Here is a 19,980-nt window from a genome sequence, read left to right as displayed (position 1 = left end):
TACAATGACTAAATACTTCTCAGGAGTGGAAGAGTAATCCTCTTTCCATCCAACGAGCCTATCACTTCCATCTCAGGAAAGAGCAACGATTTAAAAAATCAAAGCAAAGGCAATGGGGAGGAAAATGGAGGACTGGAAGGGTTTGTGGATAGGTCATTACATCCATCTGCCTTTGTGAGTGCATGTTTACCCCTTAAATTTTTCCCCTGAGCAACATCTGCTGGAGAAGATGCAATAGCTATTACCGTCACAGTCTTTGGGCTCAATCCAGCTCCCACAGAAATCAATAGTGATTTAACCTGCTCATGATTGTCATCCTGCTTTGGAAAAAATCCTGCAAGATCAGTTGCTATTTCAAGGAATATCCTCAGGATGTCTTCTTTCAAGGTGTGATTTTTAATGACGTTGCAGAAGTATCAGTGAAGTGATGCAAGGAATATAGCACTAGCATAAACTGACTTCAAATGTAGCCCTACTCTATGGTTTGGAAAAAAAGGAAATTTGAGGAAATTAGCTATTTTTTGTGTACAATGTGTTATTCTGAGGAAACAGCTTGGGCTATCCATTTTGAAAAAAACAATGCAATAATTCATTTCAGACTTCAGTCACTTCTATGTGATTTAGGAAAGTTTTTTTATACCCCAGATCCCTCAAGTTTCAAACTGGACTTGTATTTGGAAGGCTTGGTTAAACTAAATAGAGCAGAACAAAAACATCAGAACTGTGAACTCTGAGATCTCTCCTAGTGAAATTCATTTTACTTTTTCCAAGCAGTCCATGACTAAGCCTGTTGCTTCATATGATGTGTAAATCAAAGGTTCCTGGATATCTTCAGATCCCATTTTCTATCTGTAATTACTTGACATGCAGAAATAAGACAGTGTCACTGTCTGGTTTGATTCCCTGAAATCTGACCACACCACAGCAAATCCCAGTGAGAAGTGCTGTCCCAAAGGCAGTCTCTGCACGTGGTTAACTGTGTTCTCCATGTTTAGTGTATCGCCGCAAGCACCAGGAGCTGCAAGCCATGCAGATGGAGCTGCAGAGCCCAGAATACAAACTGAGCAAGCTGCGTACCTCCACCATCATGACAGACTACAATCCCAACTACTGCTTTGCAGGAAAGACCACATCCATTAGTGACCTTAAAGAGGTGCCTCGAAAAAACATCTCCCTCATCCGGTAAATTCATCTTTGCCTTCCCCATCCTTCACACTGTGCACCCAGGTATCCTGGCTCTCCTAGAGAGGTGTGAACACACAGCTTTGTGCAGGCACATTCAAATTTTTATGCACTTTCAGGGTCATACCCCTCTTCATAAAATGTGAAGCTGCAGTAGTTAGGCTCATGTGGAGGGGACTAGATTTTGGCATTCACCTTGACCTTCTACAGGTGCCATGCTCTTCTCTGGAGATTGTGAGGAGAATGGAATAGTCATCCCCAGTAATTCAGATACATTTTTTACAGGCTATGCAGTGAATGGCCCATTGCCATGAGCTGATGAAATTCTGGGATGGCTGAGGCTTGCAGGAGGCTCTTTTAAATCTTTGATGGGATCTTTGGTAAAGACAATGACATCCTTAAGTGCAGTAATAAGGAAAGCAATGAGTTTGAAAATGCCAGACAGTATTAAATAGACAGGAATTTAAAGCCAGCAGGATAATCACGTCTAGGTGAGAATTTCTGGAAAGCTCAAAAGCATCTTCTGAGAAAAACTTGAAAATTCAGAGTTCTTACAAACTTTGTTCTACTGCAGGATATTTGTGAAAGCGACGTTACCCTGGTACTATGCAGTTTTACACAAAAAACAAGTGGAAGCAGGATTGGAAAACTGTGAAGCTTAAGGTGCTAAAAAAGATGATGCTCAGAGCAGTCTGTGCAGTCTGCAATGTTTTGCTCTCCCCTATTCCCCCTTATCTGCACATCTTGCTGGACTGCACCTGGAAGTTTCCAGTGTACCCTGTGCTCTGCTTCCTTTGTCACTTGGACTTTGAAAGCATTTTTTGAAGTGTGGCAAGCAGATAGCAGAGGATATAGCTGGGAGTTTACTGGAGAAGGGAAAGTGGACTTTTTGGAAGGAGGGAGAGTTATGAGCTGTAGAGATCTGGTTTATCCCCTCAGTTTGTAATGGGCTGGTCAGGCAGAGCCAAGAATGGTGTCTCAAGCTGATACCTACGAAATATTATTAAACTAAGTGGTTGAATCACAGGCAACACGAGTTCTCAGTGTGGTTTCACTGCCCAGACTGGTCTCTATCCTGGCAAAACTATAGACAGATCTTATGCAACAAGAGAGCAGATTGTTCTTCCTTGTTGATATGGACAAGAGGGCAACAGCCCAGGCAAAAGCAGTCCACCTGTACAGCAGAAAACAGAATCAATGCAGTTCTCAGCCCAGACCTGGCTCTGACAGGAGAGTGCATGTTGGAGGAGAGAGCTTTACTGAGAGTCTTTTACCCAAACTGAGATGCAGGAATGCCTCTTACATGCTCAAAATAGTACTGCCAAATGTGCAGCCCATGCAGAGTTAAGAGGGACTCAGGATTTGGGGTGCAGCCTCATCCTGTGCCATATTTCACTGTGTCATTATGACAGGCCACTGATGTGAAGTAACTATTGTACCAGCTGACTTAACTGGTGTCTGTTAAGAGAGTGAGGACTGAATGGACAGGTATACAAAATCTGTATCACAAGGACATGGGACAGGACCTCCTGTATGATTACTCTTATTCCTGTCTCTTTTTCTTGTAATCTTTTTCAAAATAAAACTGTAAGTTTTATAATATGATCAGTGCCAGAAACAATTCTCAGCATGAATTCTTAGAGCTGAGTGCTTTACAAAGCACTGTCATCACCATTTACTGGCTAAGGTACTTGCCCAGAATCACACAATAAATCAGGAAAAGTTACTTGGTTTAGAATTCAGGTGTTTTGAGAATCATTGTGCCTCCTAGTTTCTTGCTCAATGTTTTGTTTAATGGTGATGCAGAAATATCATGGGAACTGTTAATGTGTTTAGGGTGTGTAAACACCAAGGCTTAAATCTTGTCTTTATTGATCAGTTTTGGAGCACCAACTACTGGGCACTGATACCAAGGCCATAGATGAGTGCTCTCTGTTACATGCTGCAATGCCAGCAGCTTGATTTCACTGGCAACTGTTCACTTCCAAGGATTGCTTTCCCTACCAATTGAATACATTGTAGGTCCGTGAAAGATCTCACCAAGGTCTGGTCCCCTGCATATTGTCAATATCCAGTTCTCCCTGTTACACTGCCATGAAAATTGTGAGCCCGTTCTGTGAGCTGTGTCCACAGTGTTATAATGTGTGTTCTCTGTAGTAAAACCTTCTTGTCTTCTCTGGTCTGTCCAGGGGTTTGGGCCACGGAGCCTTTGGTGAGGTATATGAAGGTCAGGTGACAGGGATCCCCAGCGACCCCACTCCCTTGCAGGTGGCTGTGAAAGTAAGTGACAGTGTATGAGTTATCATGATGGTTTCATGCACCTTTCACCCAAGAGTCCCAATGCATTATAACAATGAAGATGAATGAAGCATTTCTATGAGTACTGAAGGACGTGGCTAGAAATGTTGCTGCTGTGTTGCAACACGTTAATCCACCACACCAATGGTACAGCTTGCAGTATGTGAGCTTTTGAGGCTATTAAAAGAGGTCTGTATATAGTAAATAGGCAAAGATTTCCCATAGAGTACCAGTAGACTGCAGGAATGAGAACTAAATCCATCCACTGTCCATCTTCCCCGTGCTACACCTGGTGTGGTAATCTCTCCAAAGCCTTGTGAGTCAGAGGCCAAAAGTCTTCACAAGGCCAAAAGCTGCTGACACACACATCAAAGACCCTGCAAGTAGGAGATGGCTGGTTTTCCAGGGATTTCACCACTCCCTTACAGAATGGATATGCATTGAAAGTGAAGTTAAATCCTAAGAGACCCTGGTAGAGTTCTCCAGACCTTCAGCAGCCTAGCTGGCTTGTTTTCTCCTACAGGTTACATAGCAGCAGAGTCCTGCTGCTGGTTATAGATCCCAGTCTTTCTGGAAGGTAGGAGCATTGAACTGCAGAGAACTCAGGAACACTGATCTCATTCCTCATCCTCTATTCAGCAGAGTCCCAAATATTGATCACTTCCCTGTGCACTCTGGGCTATTTCCTTTGCTGGGAGCAGGATGACAGTGGCGTTGGTGGGCCAGGTGTTCTGATATTTACCTTTCAACAGGCTTCACAGTCTAGTTTAGCAATGCTTTAATGGTTATCTTAGAGTGAAGTTTCTGTTAGAGAAAGAAGGATTGCTGCAGACAGTGGTTAGTGGCAGATGTTCTACATCTGTAAATTGAAGTACCTTCTCCTTGTCAACCCGTTCTTTCTTTTCCAGACATTGCCAGAAGTGTGTTCAGAGCAAGATGAGCTCGACTTCCTCATGGAAGCTCTCATTATTAGGTATGTATGAATTGCATGAACACTATTTGTGAAGGCTTGCAAAGTCCAGCATAATGAAGAAGAAAGGTTCTTTATAGGTGGTGTCCTCACAGTACAGCTGTACAGTAGTTCTAGCATGAAGAGAATAGGCATTACCATCCTTTTCTGTTCTTCTCACAAATGAAGACTCACCAAATGATTAAAGGCTAAATTTTCAAAATTATTTCAAAAATTTCTTGAAATTTTCGTTTTTCAAGATGATTGGTTTTCATTAGCCAAAGTGAAATATTTAAGGCCCAGATTTTAGAATTGATAATGGGATTTTTTGATCTCTTAGAGATGAGAACATAGCTTAGGAACTTGGGTTTGATTAGTCAAAGCTAACAGATGGCATTGACTTTATGCTGCTGCCATGTCATGTGTCAGTGTCTAAATCCCAGAATCCACAGAACTACTTTCCCATCCCATTTGAGAGGTGGAGAAATAAGGAAGTATTAGAGAGTAAACCTCAGGAAACATCCCCTACAAGCAGATCCCTGTGTCAGTATGTTAATTGGAACAATGCTGCCCTAGCCCAACTTCTGCCTCTTGAATGGGGAAAATTAAGAGCAGACTTTTCTCTATTATCAGACATATTCTGCTTCTTGTGCCCCACAGGTCTTGCTGTAGCTCAAAAAGAATGCAGAAAACAGGGAGGGAAAGCAGCCAAAAGGCACTGCTTCCCCACCTCTGTCATTCCCTGCAGTATGCAGACTGACACAGAATGCAGGGGTAATGCTTTAGCTTTATCCAGTTGCCCTACCTTTGAGGTTTGTTACTTTCTGGGGGGGAAAAAAAAACCAAACCAAAAACCCCACAACAAAAGCAAAACCAAAACACTCCCTGCAGCAAAAAGGAGGTTTGAATCTTTTCTGCTATTGTGCTTTTTGGATCAAAGTTGCTCCACAGCTGAGTGTCCCTGTCTCCACAGCAAGTTCAACCACCAGAATATCGTGCGCTGTATCGGGGTGAGCTTGCAGGCCCTGCCCCGCTTCATCCTGCTGGAGCTCATGGCTGGAGGAGACCTGAAATCCTTCCTGAGGGAGACACGGCCTAGACCGGTAAGGAAAGAATTAATTGTGTTCTATTTAGAGAGTTGCTGCCACAGGGCAAACACTTAGCTAGGACAGAGCTGATCTACGCAAATGCTATTTCTCAGAATTTTAGATGGACTCAAAATTTCTGTTGCTAAATTGTCACTGTGGAAGCAGGAGTCAGGTGGATAGGGAACAGAGGATGCAGAAGTGCCTCAGCCCAGGACTTTGCTAGATAGCATTGCAGATACTACCTCAAGAAAGACCAAAATCGAAGTCTAAAAAGGTAGAAGTTAAACTTAACTCTTACCTTCCTCTCACCAGCTGGGGTTAGGCTGGGGGGAAGTGTTGAGCTAGTAATATTAAAAAAAATTAAATCCATTATTTAAACTGCTGATCAGATGCATTTCTGTGGCTATCTGTCGGTTCAAATTTGACATAGGCAAGGAGACAATCCAGCCAGGAGCTGTTGACTTAATAGTAAATATCTTTAGTTCAGAGTTTTAAAGATTTTCCCCACTGAAATCAGCATAAATAGGAAAAGACAACTAGAAATGTGTAAGAAATAAATTATGACTTCTAGAGAGAATTCAGTATTTCAGAAGCATAAAGTTTTCTCTGAGTCCCTGGGTCAGAAAGTCACACAGATATTGCTGAAGTTTAATACCAGGGCCCAGCTTCATACTTTTTCTCTGAGTTTGACAGAGGAAAAAATGCTGCATTTGATCAGTACAAGAGAGACACAAATTTGCTCTAAAAGATATCAATAAGGTTCTTCCTCGAGGTATCTGGAAACAGATCAAATTTTTATTTTTTTCCATGCAGTGTGGTTTTCAGACATATAAAATGGTCTGTGAGACTCAGAAGCACTTCAGTCTTGAATAGGTTGCAATAAAGTGGCTTCTGCCCTAGATAAGGAGGCTAAACACCCCGAAAGGAAAGTCTGAAATCTGAGTAAGCAGACTTTATAAATAAAGGCTGGCTTTCTGAAGCACCTAGGGATGCTCATACAAATGGGCTGAACTTGGTGGTTGGTGAATGGGGAAATTCATATTTTGCTACATGGACTTCTCTCTCACCCAGTGCAGTGTAAAATGGCACAGGCAAGATATGCTGCCAGGTAAGTGCTTTGTTCAAAACTGCCAGACCAGGCTGTGCTAGATGTGTGAAGGGGCAGGTGAAACAGGATGGGGTTTGGCTCCTTAAATTAGGGAAGCCAACTCAGTGATGGTACAGATCTTTTGAGGAACTATGAAGAACACTAGTCCTGCACAGCTGGAATTTTTACCTACTTGCAGAAAAATGAGCCAGTTGCTTTTGTAGATAAAATGCCCTTAATCTTGACAGGATGTAGTCATGGGAGCCCTCAGATCTGAGGGGTTCCTTTCTGTTTGGCCATAACCCAGTCAAGAGTTCTTCCTTACCAGGGCTTCTGTTCCCATCAGCAGTAATTCTGTGCAACCCCTGTGAAAGCCCAAGTCAGAAGAGGCTGATGGTTTACCCCATTACTTTCTTCGTATTTCTCTTTCTGCCTTCACAGTCACTCCTTCCATTCATCCTCTTTCCTTGTCTTTCCTGACCTGTTTGAAGTTATCCAAGACTGACCATAACAACTACTACACACAAGGCCTGTTCCCATCAGCTTGAAGATTCTCCCTGGTTTCTGCATTTAACTTGCTCCCAGGAGTGAAGCAGAGGTTGGATTGATGCCTCTGTTTTCTGCTCAGTCCCATGTCTTTCACACTTTGGGAAAGCTGAGCTTCAAATGCAGATGGGTAGTTGCAAGCTGGAACTGATTCAGAAAAGCAGTTTCCATTCCCTCTTTAACAGTTGGATGAAAGTGGACAGCCTGGCTGTGTGCAGACACAGATCCACATGAATTTGCTCCACTCTAATACCTTTTTTCCCCTTCCCTTGCCCTGCTTCTACAACCATCCCACGTGGTGTCTGCCTGGCAAGAATGACAGGGTAATTCATTACCTGGCTGCTGGGGCAGCTTCTGAGGGGCCAATGGCACCTGTGAGCACTGAGAAATCAGCCTCTGGTGCATTTTTGACTGCTGGCTCACAAACAACGAGGCAAGGAGACTCTGACTGATGAGAGATGAGATGTGTGCAGGGCACTGTGCTCTGTCAAGTATGGGATCCGACCCTGGAAGTGGATTTACCCTCTGCATACACTTGAGGTGTGACAGAGTCTCTGTGCATGAAGCCTATGGCTCAGGGGTACTGGATGTATCTTTGTGCTGCTCTTAATGAACCCTGAGCTGCTTTGCTCCTCCTATTGCTCTTTCAGGGAAGACAGGCAGAACTCAGGTATAGCAGGCTGGATGTCCAGCTTTTTATGCCCATTAAAGGAAGGGAAAGACAAGGGACAGTGCAGAGTAAACAGGCTTTGATGAGCTTTGCTTCTAAAAGGAATTAATTGAACACACAAGCCCTATCTGACTGGGTAGCAGAGGTGCACTGCTTACTCTGTAGTAAGCACCATATGAATTACTGCCTTTCCCCTTATTTTCTTTCCACTTTTGTATTTTCCAGCTGATTTCTTTTACTACCTTGTCTTTCCCACCTACTTTTGCTTTCAGCCTAATTACAAAAAAGAAATTTACATGTTTACTTTCTGCCTTCATCCTCCAGTTGCTCTTTGCACTCCCTTGCCAGTAACACCAAATTCATATGCTAGTTTTGGACAGACTTAATAGAGGTGTGAAAGACATTAACCTGGCACTAACTTCAAGGCTTATGGAAAAAGATAGGACCATGCTAGAGAGATCACCAGTTGTGTTGTTTGACTTGCCACTGGCCAGCTACAACCTGTGTGACTTGGAGCAAGACATATGCATCATGCTGCCATGGACTCACCCACTGAAAAGCAGGAAAGGGAGCACAGGGAATGGTGAAGGAGAAGGTAAATGAAGGGAAGTGGGACATTAAATGAAAACTAAAGCAACTGCAGGAGGTATCAGAACATGGGATTCAATTTAATGAGAGATGGAGATGCTGCCAGCACTGTTGTGTGTTGTTCATCTGTGTTCTTCATGTAGACAATGAAAGTTGTATTCAGCCAACATGTAATGATTTTTCTGTACTCTAAGCAAGAATTATCATATCTCCACCCAACACCATTGATACAATACCAGTGACTCCCATGGAATATGTCAATTTATGTCAGCGAGGTCCACTCCATAAGGTTCAGATTCATACTTCCTCATGGGTCCATGGTGTGCAGGCCTGAAGGATTTGTCTGTTCCATTTCTAATAGAGCTTCACAACTCTTGCAGGATTACCCCTTCCCCATTATCTCCAGAGAGGTAACCTGGTAGATTCAGAGACTCCTGGAATCAGATCCTTTTTTCATTGTGAGCATTGCAGAATTGTTCATTCTGGGAGATTGGGGGCTGATCTTTCTCACACACAGCACAGCAACCAAAGCACAGCTCTAGGAGAGAAATTGTATATGGATAAATGATTCCTCTCCTTTGTGCTGTGCAGCCTGTTGCACAGAGCAGTGATTACACTGAACAATACACAGAATTTCATTCACCTTTAGCAAGATTCAGCCTCACCTGGGAGGTGTCACACCAGTGCTTCCAGCATGCCCACTGCCCTGAGCAGCGGAGCGTTGCAGCTGGCATCATCCATTCATCTGGGGAGCAAAAGCTGTAAAGCGAATCCTTTGGTGTGTCTCAAGGCTGCCCCCTTGCAAAATGAATCCCAAACCTCCATTTTTCAAACAAATTACATGGCTAAATTGTCCTTGGCTGGGCAGTCACATCTGTTTTAGGATTGTATTTAGCCAAATAAAAGGTGGAAGGAATTCATCCATGGAGGGAAAGGAAAGCAAAAAAAAAAACAAAAAAGGGGAAAAAGAAAAAAGCTATGCAGTTCAAATCAGCTTCTGGCTTCAGCCTACTGACTGCTTTGCAGTAGAGCTTGAGTCTGAAATCAATTGTAGAGTAAAGAATTGGGCTTTTTACTCAGTTTTCACTTCAGGTTTCTGACCCTTGCTCAGAAGAGCAGGGAATGGGTAGATTGAGATATTAATTTCCCCTTGGTTATGCCCTGCAAGGGAAAAAGAAGACATGTGCATTCTTTCTTACTGTAGCCATCTTGTGTAGCTGGTGAGTCACTTTAACTCACAGAGGTAAAAGAGATTTTTTTCCCCCTTCGCCACAAAATGGTGGGGAAAGAACTGCTTTATGTTTGCAGAAAATAGTATTCTGCAAAGAGGAAGGTTTAAGGGGAGATGAAGTCCAGTGTTTTAAAGAATCAGCTAAGTATATATACACAATGAACTATACTGTGTAAATAACAAAATATATGCAGGTGGTACAAGATCACATTTTGGTTTATGACCCTGCATTAAACAAAACAGGCTTTGTTCACACAGAGATGCAGCATTTTTCAATTATTTCATTAGTCAAGTATTGAAGCCAGTTTTTTATCTAATCTCTTCAGAGGGCATTAAGATATTTTTATTTTTTTTTTAGTTTTACCAGCCAGTGTTTAACTACTGTTAACCACTGTTTAATTGCTGGCTGCTGCAGAGCCTGGACATTTTTCCAGTCCCAGTTTGCAGTGGTTTAGATCAGGTGGGACGGCCAGCACAGCATTGTGTTCGTCTGGAGACACATTTCATTACAACAGATGGGCTGGAGAGCCAGCAGTCCCTGTCACTGGTGAAGCTGTGCTAGTTTGTGCACTGGTGGGAGAGCCCTAAGTGTGTGCCTTTTGGGGACTGGGCAGCATGGCTGGTGTCATAAGAGAGAGCTAAGGAGTGTGATCAGCTTGTTTGGTCCAATAACTGAGGCTGATAAACACTTGGCTATCAAATGGTAGTTGTGGCATGAACAGTCACTGCCACCCAGTTTCTCATCACACTGCTGGCAGCAGCACTTTCCTCCTCCCCCACAGGACTGGCCACAGGGATCAGTGATTCTCACCACAGGCATCACTGATTCACACCTCAGAGCAGCAGCTGATGGTTTGGCTTCAGAAGCTGAGAAGCGCCAGTGCGAATCCTGCCCTTTCCACTAAAGCATCTGGCTCCTCCTGGCAAGGGCTGTGGACTTCATCAGAGGGGCAGAAACAAGGAGTTGGCAGCCTTAGTCTTCCATAGCCATTGGCTACACAAAACTGTGTCAGTGCTCTAAGGGGCAAGATAAAACCTACACAGATGTGGAGGAGGGAAAGAGCAAATGTGACTCATGCCATTATACAAAATGTCATTCTTGTGGTTCAAGGTGACTTTAGAGAGGAGCTGGCAATAATACAAAGAAACTCCAGGAAGAACAGTTCAGGCTACAGATCTCAAAAATCGGGCTGGAAAATTTGGAAGAATCTGCCATGAGAACAGGGAGAAATTCTTACAGGGGCATCCCAATGGAGCTGGAAAGTAAGATCCAGCTAATTCTATCTGTTATGATTCTGTCTCTGGGATCTGTATAACACTGTGTCTGCACATCCTTCCCATAGCTCATGGATATGAACTCGTGCATTTTTCTAATCCCTTTGTGTATTAATGTCCCAGGTACATCACTTGTTGGAGAGCTCCCAGAGCTGTATCAGCAATGAATCATACCATGCTCCTGCTTTTAAGCCATGTATGTCCCTTGTCTTTTGGTAGAATCAGCCCTCCTCCCTTTCCATGCTGGACTTGCTCCATGTGGCCCGTGACATCGCTTGTGGGTGTCAGTACCTGGAGGAGAACCACTTCATTCACAGGTAGGTGAGCAGGGCTTGCAGACAGGCCAGCATGGGCTCCTAATGCCCTGCTCCATATGTTTGTGTCCTGCTGCACTCTAGTGGCTGGATACCTTTAAACAAGGTAGACTAAAGTAGACTCATAGAAGTAATTAAGAGAGAAGCTGCAGTAAATCAAGCTGGCCAAGTTCTGTAGTTTTGCCAAAGATCCTGAGCCCTGTCTCAGGGCCTGAACTTGTGCAACCTATTTGGCTGCTCTGCCAATGGACACAGTCTTGTGACAGAAGTCTTTAAAGCTCTCACTGTCATGAATTTTTATTTAGTGTCTGTCTGCTCATTCTGGAAGCCTTTTCCTCTCCCTCTCAAAGAACATGTGTACAAGCACAGCCAGAAGAGCAACACCTGGTGATCATTGTTCCTGCAGAATAGGGTGTTTGGCAAGCATCTAATATCCTGCCTGGCAAGTGGAGATGAGTAAAGAGGTGGTAGTTCACAGTTCTGAGAGTCACCCACAAGTTGTTCCATTGTGTTACTCAGACCTCAAGGTTTACTTCAGCTCAGCAGAGGTGAAGCTTGGAGCTTTACCTGCATACACAGGTTCAGGCCCATACCTTGAGTAGTCTGAGCAACACCTGCACACTGTTGTCCTACCTGTCTCTGGCAGTGCAACAGCCTTCTGACAACACTTGAACAAGCACAGTAGGAACAGATCAGTGGATCATTCCTCAGACAGCTTGATGTTGGGACTAGCACATGGCTGAAATCAGCTCCTCTTCTTGCACTCCTTAGAGACATAAAAATAGCTCCCAGGGTGAAGGGAGGCTCACAGGGGCCCCATCCTTTCAACTGGAAGATGTTATATGAAGTTTAAAGAGGGAATGTTAAAGGACAAAACTGTTCCTGCTGTGGGGATGGACTAGAATTTGGGACATTGCAGCTTTCCATAAACACAGACTTTTCTGGCTGTTCTAGGTTCTCTGCAGCTCAGGAAAGTAGGTACTATTTTGTGCTTTCTTTTTGGCTTGCAAAATTGTCAAATAATTCAGTGGTTCTTCTCTTTCTGTTTCTTTTCTTCCTTTTTCTTTTAGGGATATTGCTGCCAGGAACTGCCTCCTTACCTGTCGAGGGCCTGGGAGAGTGGCTAAGATTGGAGACTTTGGAATGGCCCGGGATATATACAGGTAGCAGTGCCAAGCCCAGGGTACCTCCAAGTGGAAGCTCACTCAAATGAGGGAGGAGCAGTGTTTGTGCAGGCTCTTGTGCTGCTCTGTGTAACCTGAGTGAGGTGAGAGTGGAGAGATCCCACCCTGGTGAATCCCAGCCTTTCTGGTGTTTGCCTTAAACTATGTCCTGGAGACTTCTCCCATTCCTGACAGCTTTCTCCTGGGCAGTGAAGTCTAATGGTGTGGAAGTTGCTTTTCTTCCCTCTTAGACTCTGTCCTCAGTTTCCTTTCTTTACGTTCTCCACACTGAATGGTATTGATGTGCCCTTTTGTTTTGTGATCCCAAATCCTTCTGAGTTTAATCCCTTTCCTTGGTGCTATTCCTGCACCTTTGGTTTGGTGTCATCAGTAAATCTCCTCAATTTACTGCAGCTAAAGGAGGAAGGTGCAGAAGAAGGTCAGGAAAATGTAATCACCCAAACTGGAATTCAGCCAGGACATGGGGTTAACTATCTCTGCTCTTGCAAGAAGTGCCAGAAAATCTTTAATGACTATAAGCAGTCAGGGCTGCAGTTTGATGTCTCATCTTCCATAGAGCACTTCTAGAAGTGCAGCTCCATATCCTGCTGTGCTGAGGAATTGATTTGCCCTGACTCGGAAGAAGGAATGCCTTGTGCTCAGTCACCCACACTGTTTACTCCAGTGCTTTGCCTTTTTTTTTCCCTGCTTGGGGATTCTCCTGTGCAATTACTACGCTAGGCTTGGCTCTGCTTAGCTTGAGATCTGACAGTATCACAGCCTGAGGTGGTGCAAACAGAGTGCTACCTTAGAAGCCCAAGTGTATCAGAGCTGCTGGGTTTTTTCCCTCCACAAAGAGCCCCCATGCTGCCCCACTGTCAGGTGTGGCTCTGCTGGGACAAAGTAGCATCTGTCACCCTCACAATCAGCAGAACCAGCTGCCAAGATGAACATTTTGGTGCTGAGCTTTCAAAGGTGCCTTTGAAGTCTGCATATGTTTTTTTTGTCCAGGAATACCTTTTGGATGCTCAGGCTGTGTAGTTATGATCAGTGATACCAGCTTGCATGAGCAGCCTCCTCATCTGGGAGGGATTTGGGATTGTAGGTTTTATTTTAAATGACAGTGGCTCCAAAGGACTGCTATAATTCCTGTCTCAGGAGGGTTTTTGTGCTACACTGTCCCAGCTCTAATGGCCAGGCATCGTCCTCAACAAGCTCCTTGTTCGTACAAAAGAATTTGGGTTTTACTCACAGTGCTTTGGACTGTGAAATATGGGAATATATGGAATAGGTTTGGTTTATTTTTGGTGGGCGTGCTCAAGATGGCCATGTGTGAGATTAGGTAAGGAGATCTTGCTGTTGTTGGAAAGGGCAGGAGCAAGTTCTGCCAGCAGCAGTTACTGTGTTAGTAATTCCCTAGGAGGATGAGGATAACTGGTTCACCAGATCAGACCTGAAGTGATGTAGATTAAACAGCACTTCCATGGTTTGCTCTTTTCTACTACTTTTATGAGAAGAAACAGATCATTTCAGCACTTACAGTGATCTGCCTAAATTAGTGTCTCCTCTGGCTCATAAATTTAATATTTGTCATTTTAAAAATCCCCTATTAATGGCATATTCTGAATTCTTGGCTGACTCTTTTGTTTTGTTTGTTCTTTGCAGAGCCAGCTATTATCGTAAGGGTGGGTGTGCAATGTTGCCTGTCAAATGGATGCCTCCTGAGGCTTTCATGGAAGGGATATTTACATCAAAAACAGACACATGGTGAGCTTCCTTTCCTCCTCTGGCCAGTCTGTCTGTGTTGTAACCCCTTTTGTAAATCGTGAATATTTTGTAAAAAACACACGTTCTTGTTCACTTCTCAATGCTAAAAAGACAAGCTGGGTCTTTCAGAGCCAGTAGTGTTGGAGGAGACAGGGAAACAGAAAGGTCAGACCTGTGCAGAGGTGGGTGCTGCAGGGCAGGCAAGCAGGCAGGGAAAGGAGATCAAAGCAGATGCAGGTGCTGCTCCAGGGAGGAAAGCATTAGTCCCACACTGAGGAAAGCAGCACAGGAGGCTGCAGGCAGGATCCATCCTGCCAGTCAGGGAGAAGGGTGTGGGTTTTGCCTTTCTCCTGGCCTACAGCAGCACTGTGAGCTCCTGAGTGGCCAAAGGTGGGGAGGAAAATTAGGTGAGCAGGAGGCAAGAGCTCAGGGCATGTGTGGAGGGGGAAGGGGATGGTGGCCAGGACACAGCTCCTGAGCAAGCCCCAGGAGAGGGCTGAGGTCCACACTCCTGTACAGATGAGCTCTGCCTGACTTAGCAAGCAGAGAAGTTTCCCATTGCTGCACATCTCTCTACAATTTTAACAGATGAAGTTGTGGTTTCCAAGCCACTGACCAGCTGAATGCTTTGGAGGGTGTCCTGTACCAGCCACTGTCCCCAGAGCTTTGCAGGTCACAGCACCCAGGCCCAAGGCTGTGTTTGCTGGGGAGTGTTTTTATTGTACCCTGAGTGACAGGTGGGGCCTGTGGGCCTCAGAGCATCAGTGGGGATTGTACTTCACACAGGGTAGCTATTCCAGAGGAAAAGTCTGTCCTAAGTCCTATCTCCAGCAGTGGGCAGTGTCTCAAAAAAGGATAACCTGACTGACTATTGTTACCTCTAGTTGAGCAGCACTGAGTATGAGGCCAAAGCAACCAGATTTACCTACCTACATCATAGGCTTCACTCACTTTACCGTCAACTATTTGTATTTGTTAAAAGTTTCAAACTTCACTGTTACAACTGTGCAGCTTATTTATGCCTGAATCCTGCAGCAGGGATTTTCACCAGCTGCCTGATCAAAGGCTGCAAAGAACAATGCTGATGATACTGAACCTAAGGGCATTGCCCACTGGGCATGATCATTCCTGTATCACTCACTTTATTTTCCTTTGCATCTGTACTCAGGTCCTTTGGTGTACTGCTGTGGGAGATATTCTCTTTGGGATACATGCCCTACCCCAGCAAAAGCAACCAGGAGGTTCTGGAGTTTGTCACCAATGGAGGAAGGATGGATCCACCTAAAAACTGCCCAGGCCCTGTGTATGAGATTTAAACTTTGATATGTTGATGTATCTAAGTTTCTGTTTCAAATGTTTTTTCTCTAGTCAAAAGTTAATGACTTTTAAGATTGACCTTATTGTGGCTGATCTGTCCTATTAAACTTCAGTGCCAGTGAATTCTCTAATACTTTTTCTGTATATTTAGAAGAATAATTCAGGGCCCATTTAAGAAGTCGTGGCCACTGCTTATTTGGTAAAGATGACACAATATTTCTGTATCTTAGGTTAGCTGTGAAACTTCAATGAATCAGGCTGTTCACAGGTGAGGAAAAATGGGCTCCTTTAGGTGTAGCCCTGCCTACCTTTAGTGTGTTGTCCAAAGGATTTCAGGTTGATAAGTTATTTCTCTGAAGGACTGTGGATTTCACCCCGTGGGTGGTCACATTTCAGTGGCTACCAGTACATAATTTGTCTGACTCGAGGGAAGGCAGAGAACTCTCATTTGTTGAAGCAAGAGTGGTGATGAATGTTAATGATTCCTAACCTGCCATGAGTAGTTGTCACATCTCATGGGATCTGCTGTTCACTAACGTCTCCTGTTCTGCCCCTCCAGCTACCGCATTATGACCCAGTGTTGGCAGCACCAGCCTGAGGACCGGCCAAACTTTGCCATAATCCTGGAGAGGATTGAGTACTGCACTCAGGTATCAGTGTTCATTCATCTTGGATGAGAGGGGTGGAGAGGGTTCTTCTTGAGGAGGAGTCTAGACAAGCCAGGACACAAGATGAGGAGGCAGCACTGCAGTTAGCAGTCCAGGGAGACTGATGTCAGCCTGGGACTCCTGGATGGGATATTTACCTCACCAGTGCTTGATCCTTCTTGTCTTTTGCTGCTGAAAGGCACAGGCTTACACAAGCTTTACAAATATCACACCTGTAGCTCTGTTCCTGCTTATAAAGGCACAGATCACAACAAAAGAGCAAAGACAGGCCAGCACCTCCACTCCTTTCATGTGCCTCATCCCAGCCACTCCATCCTAGTGTTCACCCTTAAGACATAGTCAGCACTGAACAGAAATTGTCCTGGCTCAGAGCACCCTTTGCAGGTGGTTTGAGCAGCTCTTGGCAATTTTTTGAATCTGACAACACTGGAGGAGGCAGGTGGAGGTGGCCAGGCTAAAGGAGCGGTGATTCTTAGGCTGGGCAACAGGGAAAAGATGTGGCTGGCTTTCCAGGCCAAAATCTGATTTACTTATTTTTCACCAGCAGTTTAGTTTATGAGTAGAGCAGTTTGGAAAATGTTCTTCTGCCTACATCAGTGCAGGCTCCTTGTATGGCCTCACTGTTATTCACCTCAGTCATTTTGCTTTCCCTTGCTGTTTGGGAAGCTTGATCTGTTTTTTATGTGTATTTGGATCCTGGGATTGGAAGGCATTTTTTCTGCTATCTGTAGCTTGCCATGGCATCTAGAAATGAGCAAAGGTTGCCAAGATCACTGCATTTGCTCTCAGTTTAATTTTCAAAACTGCTTAAATAGCTCAGAACCACAATCCCTATGGATTCAGGCTTCAGAGGGTCTGCCAGTATTGTCTTCTCTCTGCATTCCCATTCCTCCCTTGCTGTGTGGAGGCAATACTTTCATGGCTGCAACTTTCTCAATATTAACTGAGAGTGTTATGAACTCCAAGATGATATAGATTCCAAAAAACGTTCCCGTAGGAAATTTTGCTGGACATAAAAAATGCTTTTCATTGGTTTTGTGCCTCTGCTGTTCTGTGGTGAGTTTAAGGGTTACTTTTTTTTTAAAGAGTTGGATTTTAAGGATATCCCGTGCCTAACTGCATTTTGTATGCATCCCCTCCTCGTGGAATGTAGGTTGTGGGAAGGATGTGCTGTGATCATAGCATGACAGCTGCTAGATGTGTCATTCAATGTGTGGTGGCTGCAGACTTTGAGAAACTCCTGTTGTTCCCTCCGGCAGGATCCCGATGTCATCAACACCGCCTTGCCGGTAGAGTACGGCCCATCGGCTGAGGAGGAGGAGAAGGTGGCAATGCGCCCCGATGACCCGGAAGGAATTCCTCCTCTCTTGGTCTCAACACACCAAGACAGAAAGGATGATAAGCAAAACCTGCCATCTCCACCACCCCTGCCGTCAGCCATCGCTGCTGCAAAATCTCTGGGGAAAATGGCAGCATTGGAACAGCCGGTGCCAGGGAAGGTGCAGTCAGCCTCAGGGGGGGGACACATCAACATGGCCTATGCCCAGTCCAATCCCCCTTCTGAACTGCACAAAAGCCGGGGCTCCAGAAACAAGCCCACCAACCTCTGGAATCCAACCTACGGTTCCTGGTTTGCAGAGAAGCAGGCCAGCAAAAACAGTTCTCTGCTGGAGAAGGAGAGGCCCGAGAGGGAGAATTTGGGACAGGAAGGAAACTGTACTGTGGGGCCCAACATTGTGACTGGCAGGCTGCCAGGCTCCTCCCTGCTCTTAGAGCCATCTTCCCTAACCGCAAGCGTTAAAGAAGTGCCTCTCTTTAGGCTCCGCCACTTCCCCTGTGGGAATGTCAACTATGGATACCAACAGCAGGGCTTACCCTTGGAAAACTCCACACCACCTTGCGCTAGCAGTTACGAGGACCCCGTCCTTAGAAACAAGAGCCACATAACCCAGCAGGGGCCCTGAGAGCCCTCAACCCTCTCTTGACTTTTCCCCCTGTGGCCCCTGAGCCTTGAAGAGATATCCTGTTACCCAACACACCACGAGCAAGGGATCTGACAGCATCACCTTCTATTTTGTGCAAACTTGCTCCAAAAGTGCCACCCTTGACGCTGTAATTTCTACTAACCCGAGAGGCTTCAAACCAGCGGAGCCCCAGTAGAGTCAAAGGAACAAGGGGGAGGGAGGATGCAGGGAACTGTTGTTAACTGCAAGGCCCAGCTGCTGTTGCATCAACTCATCCGCATGGTTGTCGTCATGCCCTTCCTGTGAGCTTTTCCCAGTTGTGTGTCCTCTGCTTCCGTGTCAAGCCGCGGCTCACTGCCATGAGTGTGTCATGTCTGGGCTTTTCCGTGCCGAACTTGTCGTTGCTGTGGAAGACTTGGAGACCTCCTGCTGCTGGCAGAGCTTGTAGTGGGTTTGGGAAGAGTGTCTTCTTTCCAAACCAAAAAAAAATACGACAGCGTTGAATGGTGATTCGATGGCACATTCTCAAGTCATGTTCCAGCTACAATCCAGTCTTCAAAAGAATGCACAGTGAATGCAATCTTCTTGAATGCACAGTGGTTATGAGGGTGCTGGCAGGGCAATGGAAAGACCCTGGTCACACTGCATCACTGGAAGGGGAGAGGAGAGGAAGCAGAGGATGGATGTAGATGCTATGAGGCATTCAGGGGGCGGGCATTGTTTGGCTGGGGTTTTCTTTGTTTTGTTTTTGTTTACCTAAGCTTAAACACCAGAACCGAGTAAAGCCCTTTAAAATTCTTTCTGTCCTACAAAAGTAGGAACACCCTTCATCAGGAATGTGTGAGTGTCAAGTGGAATCAAGGTGAAGCTTTAAAGGACCATGGTCATGAGAGAGACTTTCACCATGCCCTGAAAATGGACAGCCACCTGCATACCTCAGAGGTTCGAAATAGCCTTTGACATACCCTGTATGAACAACACCATAAAGGCAGAAGACTACATCGTGCCACCATCTGGAAGCCAGATACTGTCTGTATTTGAAGGGTTTAGAGCCCTTGTTCCTTAAAAAAAATACATGTATGATAGTGGTTTAAGGACAAACACTCCATTGACTCACTTTGTACACCCCGTGCATGAAAAATATTCCAGTTAAGTGTATTGTCAAAACATAGAAGTAGGAAATAATTCATGTGTAAAGATGTGCATTAGTAACTTCAGCTTAGGGTTGGGAGGAGCTGTTTTAGCATGAGCGCTATCCAAAAAAGGGGTGCTTATTTCCATAGAAATGGGAGTACTGGAGCATCAGCAAAGGAGAAGGAAGGCGTTCTTCAGTCTGAGACTCTTTGTTTCAGTGAAGTGACCCTGAGTCTGGCCCTGGATCCAAACACTGAGGTAAGTTTCATGCCTTTGTATGGGAACATTCCTGTATGTATATTCCTAAACTTTGGGATGTGCAAATTGAAATTGGAGGGCTTTGGCCACTCCCCGTGTAAAAACTGCATTGTGGGAGGAGCAGTAGTGTGCTTTCCTAACCTGCCTTTCTGATGTCTCTGATACACAGAATGAAATCCTTTTTTTAGACCAATGCCAAAAGCAGCTGTGGTGGCTGCTTCACAGGCTGTGCTCACGTGTTGGGAAGTTTGGGTCAGGGGCTGCTCTGAATGTCATGTTCAATGCTAGGGATCCATCCCACTGCTGCTTCATGGGTTAGGGGGATAACGAGGGTTGTACTTACAGGCTTTTTAGGTCGAGCTAAGAGGGTATTTGTCATCTCCAAGGTTATTAGGTTCACATCTCTTGCTGTGAAATAGCCACTGGGGAGGGATTCTGTCTCGCTTAGGACTGCATTAGTGTCACACCAGTCTCTCTCTCT

The 19,980-nt window shown here is 45.0% G+C and overlaps 1 protein-coding gene across 1 annotated transcript in view; it reads left to right on the top strand.

Moving 5' to 3' along the window:
* Positions 1–19,980, top strand: part of ALK (ALK receptor tyrosine kinase) — a 307,378-nt gene that overhangs the window by 285,007 nt on the left and 2,391 nt on the right. The window contains exons 20-29 of the mRNA XM_085054627.1: positions 996–1,182; positions 3,372–3,462; positions 4,389–4,453; positions 5,403–5,532; positions 11,134–11,231; positions 12,299–12,391; positions 14,057–14,158; positions 15,327–15,461; positions 16,035–16,125; positions 17,403–19,499. Of these exons, the coding sequence (XP_084910753.1) occupies positions 996–1,182; positions 3,372–3,462; positions 4,389–4,453; positions 5,403–5,532; positions 11,134–11,231; positions 12,299–12,391; positions 14,057–14,158; positions 15,327–15,461; positions 16,035–16,125; positions 17,403–18,107 (1,697 nt within the window). The 3' untranslated portion in view covers positions 18,108–19,499. The remainder of the gene's footprint in view (positions 1–995; positions 1,183–3,371; positions 3,463–4,388; positions 4,454–5,402; positions 5,533–11,133; positions 11,232–12,298; positions 12,392–14,056; positions 14,159–15,326; positions 15,462–16,034; positions 16,126–17,402; positions 19,500–19,980) is intronic.

This window comes from Lichenostomus cassidix, chromosome 3 (assembly GCF_008360975.1).
Source record: "Lichenostomus cassidix isolate B80296 chromosome 3, HeHo_3.0, whole genome shotgun sequence".
In the NCBI taxonomy this organism is placed as follows: domain Eukaryota; kingdom Metazoa; phylum Chordata; class Aves; order Passeriformes; family Meliphagidae; genus Lichenostomus; species Lichenostomus cassidix.
The sequence above is the reverse complement of the archived record's forward strand: the minus strand, read 5'-3'. Positions and strand labels throughout refer to the sequence as shown.